General features: G+C 30.3%; 1 protein-coding gene across 1 annotated transcript; it reads right to left on the minus strand.

Annotated features, from left to right (window-relative positions):
* Positions 1 to 6,482: 6,482 nt before the first annotated feature.
* Positions 6,483 to 7,189, minus strand: LOC120282937 (LOB domain-containing protein 1-like). The gene is made up of 2 exons (XM_039289768.1): positions 6,974 to 7,189; positions 6,483 to 6,815 (listed from the first exon to the last, which is right to left on the minus strand). The coding sequence occupies exons 1-2, from the start codon at positions 7,187 to 7,189 to the stop codon at positions 6,483 to 6,485; spliced, it is 549 nt and encodes a 182-aa protein (XP_039145702.1).
* Between the last annotated feature and the right edge of the window lie 416 nt (positions 7,190 to 7,605).

Consider the following 7,605-nt stretch of genomic DNA (forward strand, 5'->3'; position numbering starts at 1 on the left):
TTTCTTTGTAAGTTGAAATGCAGATAAACATTAGATTTAAAATCATCATTCTTCACTCTCCAAATTATGCATTAAAAGAAAATGGAAACTTACATGTAATCAATTGTTAATATAATTAAACTTATACTTATTTATATTTTATTAAATTCATTTTTGTATTTAAAATATACCAATTTGCATGTAATTTTAATTAAAAAAATATTTTTTATATAAAATTAAAGAATTTTATATATTTTTAATTTAATAAAATTATTATTAAGTTAATTAATTAATTAATTTACATTAGTGTTAAGAGTAGATGGGGAGAGTTAAATTAATTATTTAGAGTTAGTGTTTAATTATTTAAGTTTCTTATTATTATTTTGCTTAGTTATTTGAGTTTCTGATTATTATTTTTAAATGTAATAAATACTTTATTAAATCATTTAATTAATTTAAAAATTAAATTAAATTAAATCAATTTTTTAGTTTAAATTATTTTTTTAAATGCATTAAATAATTAATAATAATACAGTATATTGGGGGTAATCTCACCCTCTCTACTTACATGGTGACCATATCTTATAACTTATATCAAAACAAACAAATTAAAAGTAATGCAGCATTTTCAGTTACAGCAAACCAAACAACAGTGATGTAAATAGAAATGCAGCATTTTCACTTACACTGTAATTTCACTTACATGTAATTTCATTTACAGACAACCAAACAGCCCCTTAGTGAACATGAAAAAGAATTATATCAAAGTTTTATCCTTTATTTGACTAGGACGATATATTATGGATATTGTATTTATCCTACTCATTATATAACGATTAAAATAAAAAAAATAGAATAAAAAATATAATTTTTTTTTTTTTGTAATAATGTAAACAAGTCATCCGGACATATATTTTTTATTATCCCTCAATTATGTATTTGGAGGATGTCAAATCCTCAACCTTCCACGGAATCGAATGGCTTATCATTAAGCTATTAAAGCAAGGGAGGAACTAGAAATAAAATTTAGGGGTGCTGAATTAAAATTTAAAAAATTTATGAATATTAAATAACTTTATTAATTCAAAATTGAGATAATAATAATTAATAATTCAAAAATAAAATATACATTCATCTAAAAGTTTTGATTTATGTATAAAAAACCTATCATGTCTACATAATTAGCAAATAACTCAACTATCAATTAGACACTAAATTGACAAGTGATACAATTAAAAAAATAATTTAGCACAAATTCACAATCTAAATTCATTTATGCAACAATTATTTAACAAATAATATACAAATAATCAATTTTTATAGCAGTTAATCACAATAAATATCTAACAATTTTTACAACAATTTTCATAACAAATAATAAACAACTATTTAACAAATATCCAATAATTATTTAATAAATATAAAAAATATTTTTAGACAACAAATAATCACACCAAAAATTAAACAAATTAAATTAGATATAAAAAAATTGACATAATAAGTCCCCTACGAGTGAAAGATAAAATATCTTGAGAAAGTCGGGAAGTTGTGCAAAAGCAGAAAACTCACAAAGCTGCAATGATTTTTATTAGAGATTTTTGAGATAGCAATTTCATTTTTTTATGGTTTTATTTTTTTATTTTTTTATTTTTTTATTACTATTTTTTACATTAATATCCTAAAAAATTAATTATAATGTATTGATAAGTTCAATAAAAATATATCTAAATACAAAATTTTAAAACAAAATTATTTAAAGAGCCATGTTTGGTTAGCCATAATATTTATTATTATCACCAAATATCAATTTTATTTAATATAATAATCTTATTATTTTATTTAAATTATTTTATATATTGTGGGTTGAAGTTTGAAAAATAAATAAATAAATAAATATCACTTTCCATACAAATTATAATTATTAATATTTTAATAATTATATATATATTGAATGGTAAAGGTGTCACGCCCCGACCTGCGGGCCCACGGGACGCGACAATCACCGCAGCAATCCCGAGGAGGGATACCCAGCCACTCAACCCTTAACCCTCAGGATGCCGCAAGGCTGATCAATACACCTGGAATTCAACAATATATCTATATTGCAGATACAGAGTAGAAAGGAACAATGTTACACAACGATAGTATCAACAACAACAACAACAACAACAACAACAACAACAACAAAAGTAGGATACAGAAAATATAGAGGTTCACAAAATACACACGAAAGCAACCCTAACAACAGTAGGAGATAGTAATACACAGAAGTTTAAGAGTATTTAAATACTAAACCATGCAACAAGGTTTTCTACACACTAGTGGATCCATAAGTCTTATAACATGTTTCGTAACAACAATAATATACATGAACTGAAGGAAATACAACAGAAGATAGAACATCATTAAATGCCCAGTACACTGCCACACAGCCACACCTACTACCTGCAACAGACTGGGAGGAAGAAAGAGGGATGAGTAACTCAAGTTACTCAGTGAGAGGAGGTTAGCACAACTTTAGCAGAAATACACCAACAATAATAACAATAATAAAACATCAAAATAAATGTTTTACCAAAATAATACTAGTTTAGAAACATTAACACATATAATAGAAGTTTTTAAAAGAGGTAAAACAACATAATAATACCAAGAAACCCTTTTTACCCCAACTAGGGTTTACAACACAAAAATCATAAAACATGGTTTTGAAATAAACATAATACCCAACACTCACCCAACATAACATAGTCTAGAGAACTCTCTAAACCTTCGCCGTGGCCATGGCTAGGTTCAAAGCCGCCAAGGTACTCATGCCCTTGACGTTGACCCATCAGTTCACCGGTTGGTGACTCCGGCTACCCGATGAATATCCAGTCAGGGCTCTACACTCCCACCTGAACTGACCCTCGTAGTAATCAACCGGCCAACACGCCACCTCAACAGGCTGGCCGTGGAAACCGCCTACTGCAGTAGGATATCACCAAAACAAATCACCACAATAAACATAACTCCACTCGGAGTACAATATCCATCCAAAATCGTAAATCAATAATACCTCGACCATTTGCACGAGGACAAGATAAACACATAAGCAAAGCCCAAACTTTTAATACAAAATAATTTTCAAGTCCCAACACAAGAAGCAACATGGAAATCCTTTCCTTTCAACAATTCAAAATTTGTTTCAAGCCTAGGATTTCACCAAATCAAAGATTTCCACAACAAATCTCAAGTTTCATACAAAATAAGGATTTCACAAACTCATGGATACATATATCAATCACAATTTCCACGATAACAAATCAAAAGCCAAAAGAGACATCCAAGATTTTCTCAATAAAAACTATCATTCACCAAAATACCAAACAAGTATAAATCAATAAAACTTACTTAAAATATGATATGCATATATATATATATAGCTATTGGCATTCTTCTAATAAAGCTATGCTAAATAATTCCCCTCACTGTATCGGCAATATGTCTTCCTCGCAAGCTACTCCTAGGCTAAGTCTTTGCCTCGAGCCAAAACTTCTTCTCCTTGCCAAAGCATAACAAAACATAACAAAATTTAACAAAAACAAAACAAACAAGAAAAACCCTAAGTTTTCTAACAAAGAACCCTTATTCGATTCTAGGGTTAGCTCAAAACTAGGTTTAAAGGTTACCAATGAATTTCTAGGGGTTTTAGCTTAATTCTAATCCAAAGAAATCAAAGAAACAACTAAATATTGCCGGTGCTACAGTAACCTCGGAATTGCTACAATAAAACCGGACCTTAAACTATGATTTTCTCCAAATTTACAACACCAATTCAAGAAATTTCATCACAAGAATTCTCACACAAGATCAACAAGTCAAAGGCTTCAATTTAAACCTATAAACATGCAAATCCATGGAGAAATTCTAGGTTTAAAAAAAAAACTAAAAACAAAGAAAATACAAGAATAAATACGGTATAAAACCATAAATCCAAGCTTACCAAGTTCAAGGGTGAGGGAGGAAGACAAAGGATGCTTGGTTCGCCTGAAAACCTCGCCGGAAAAAAAATAAGAAATGGGAAGGGTTCGGCCAAAGCAAGGAAAGAAGAAGAAGAAGAAAGGTTTTAAGAGAACTCGGGTTGCTACAGTAACGAACTGCTACAGTAACAGACCTCTACCAAACCAGGTTTTTACAGGAACAGGTCGCTACAGAGCCGGTCTGCTACAGGATCAAGCTGCTACAGTATTGGACTGAAAATCTATAGAAATAGGCTATATCAATCTACAGGTAAACCCTGGTTATAACAAAAGGGGTGCTTGAGCACACCCTTTACCCCCCCTAGATCGGCCTATGTATTGAAGTGATGATATGTTTTTATGTGGGATGTTTAATATAAATTTAAAAAAAAAAATTTTGATTTTTTTAATAAGTAATATTGTTCATATTAACTGTTTTTTTTTTTTCTCATAACCAATATTCCTGTGCATTAGTTCTAATGTGCCTTTTGTAATCTCCTTAACGTACTTTTAATATTAGGTTTAAGTTATGTACCATTTGAAATCTTTATTTATTTTATGATAAAAAATAATTTAAATATACAAAAAACAAAAAAAAAATATTGGATAGGGTCATTCGGCTGAATTTTTCTTTTAAGTTTTAAATTAATTAATAAGCTTGGTTTTTTAGTTTTATTTAAATTAATTTTTTGTAATATTTTATTAGTTATATATATTTTTAATAATAGGATAAGAACTAATATACAATAAACAAAAACAATATGAACACGTCAAAAATGTTGCCACGAGAAACACAGGCTCAAATTTGCATGTGTATAACACATACTTTCTAGATAAATGCACTAGTCATTATTTTTATTTTTTTTTAAAAGGAAGTCATTATCACTAGACCATTGATTATTTCTACAATTTGAATCATAATTCTCATATTTTTTTTTTTCATTTTTTTAAATAAAAAAATGAGACAAACACAAACAAACAAAATAGCAATATAAAATTGCCTAGTTAACCATCTGAAACACTCCAAAACTAAAAAGAGACAAAGAAATTAAAAATAATAAAAAATACACAGAAAAATTGGCATTGTCTACCGTGTGGCAACAAAGGTCGACTTCTCTATTAAAAAGACGGCTTATTAATCAGATCACTAGGATGAAGGATTCGCTTTTATACAGATGCCCAGAAAATCTAAGGAGCATCTAAATGTGTGAACCACATCGGGAGTTGTTAGAGTCAATAGTCAAGAGCAGCAAAAATGCAAAAGATAAGTATATATATAAATAGTCTTAATTATTATGGTATGAACAGGATGGAGCATATTTTGTTGATAATTTTTTCTATTATTTTTGAACAAAAAAAAAAAAAGCAAAGCTTTGAAGCACATTTTGTTGAAAATTTTTTCCATTATTTTCAAACAAGATTTAAAAAATAAATAAAATCGCTTTCAAAATATTCCTCAAATTCTCAAATTATTAATGTTAATTTTCAACTTAAATACAAAACATGCCATGTGATTATCAACATTAGCTGCTATATCATTTAGGCCATGTTTGGGTAAGCCAAAATTATGACCTCATTTTTATTATTTTATAACCAAACATGCCCTTAAATAGTTAATGCATGTCATTATTTAGCTAATCACTGACTTTGTAAATAAAAAACTAAATAAAACTAAGCACTTTAATTGAGTTTAAAGTCAAAATAATTTTTTTTTTATGCATATCTGGCAAATGGCAACTGATGAGAGGACCAGATATGCATGCTCTTGTTTTAGCTGCATGCAGACCAAGCTTAGTTAATTAATTTGCTGAGCTTGGCATTGGGAATGCATGCATGAAAAATGTGTACTGGGACAAATTAAAGAATATATAGCTTGACTAATTAATAAACGTACTTAGTTTGGTATAATTAATGATCTGTGATGAACACAATTTGAGTCATATGAATTGAGTGCAAGTTCAAATTAAGATTATCACATGTTACATAAGCTGAGAAGAACTACCAAACAATTTAAAACAGGAGTCAACAGTAGCTAGTCAATCTGCAGAAAATAAATCAAAGTTTCAGCAGTAGCCAGCAGCAATGATTCATTTGCAGTTTGTGGTCAAGTTAATTTGTGTTTCTCAAAAACAACATGTTTAATAAACTTATTCTCTGCCATGCATTTTTAATAGTTCCCAATATAAAATGCATTGCTCTTCAACAAAGGAGAAAAAGATAAAATAAATTTCATATTATGCATGCATGGTACAATATTTGGTGATGAGAATTCAAATTCTTGCTATATATCTTTGGTCTCATTTTCACATTTAGATTGTGATGCCTTTTGAATGTTTTGTCTTCTTTAGAAGTGGGAAAGAACAGTGAAATTTAGCAGGAGAACAAGATCAACAATATTTGTTTATTAATAATTATTCCATCAACTCAAGTACATTCATGGATGGATCATTTGCTAATACATGAAGAGTAAAAAAAAAAAAAAGAATAAAGAAATTACAATGATCATGTCCACAGGTTTGGCTCCCAAAAAGGATCAGGATCAGGATAAGCTTCAAATAAATCACAGCTAATGTTACAATTGTCCAAGGGTTGAGGCTGGTGCTGTGGAGACTTAGCCATGATCTCCATGCAGTTAAATTCCATGAGACAATCTTTGTGAGCCTTGATATTGAGAAGCTTAGCCTGAGCTTTAGCTAGCTCAGCTTGGAGATCACTAACTTGTCTTAGTAAGTGGCATATAACTCCGGTGCTGCCATACACCGGATCTCTCATCCTTGCGCTCGCTTCATACACCATAGCGCTCACCGCATCGGCTCTCTGGCTCTCCGGAAGCTCCTGTAAATCAATGCATGCACGTAAAAGTGTAAAACAAATATATTATTTAGGCTCAATTCAATCTTAAAAATATAAATTAATAATATGAATATCACTATATAGAAAGTAGAGCACATAAGGAACAAGTTTCTTATAGAAAACTTAATTAGAATTGAAACCTGCAAGAATTTGATGATGTTGCTAGCACCAAAAACACGGTGTGCCATGGTGAACTTGAGAGGATCTGTAGGAGGAAAATATGGAGCGAGCACGCATTTATCGGTGCACCGGCGCCGGAGAAGCTTGCAGGCAGCACAAGGGATTAGTATTATAACTGGGTTAGAGGAGGAGGATGGATTTGGGAGGGTGGTGATGGTTGTTCCAGTTGACTCCATTAGTGATCAATGCAAGTTTTTGAATTGAAGGTGGAAAAGTTGAATGTGAGGTATTCAAGTAATGCAGGGGAAGGAGAGCTAGGATTTATATAGTGAAAAGGCACAAAGGAATGAATGGTATTTAGGGAAGAAATTGGCGGTTGATGATGTCATCAATCTCATGATATGTGTATATATATATATGTGTGTGTGATGAGCTAATTACGTTTGTGGGCCAAAGCCATGTGTCACGTGTGCAATATGGACATCTGGTTTTCCATATGGAAGTGTGTGTTTTCCACTCCACAAATAAATAATACTGGCAGAAGAATTATCTGGAATCTGGAAGACAACCACTAAATAGCCTAGTAAAAGCCATTATTCATGGCCTCAATAGATGAATGGTGTAATTAACATAATATTATATTACTGTTATA

This window comes from Dioscorea cayenensis, chromosome 18, assembly GCF_009730915.1.
Source record: "Dioscorea cayenensis subsp. rotundata cultivar TDr96_F1 chromosome 18, TDr96_F1_v2_PseudoChromosome.rev07_lg8_w22 25.fasta, whole genome shotgun sequence".
Classification (NCBI taxonomy): domain Eukaryota; kingdom Viridiplantae; phylum Streptophyta; class Magnoliopsida; order Dioscoreales; family Dioscoreaceae; genus Dioscorea; species Dioscorea cayenensis.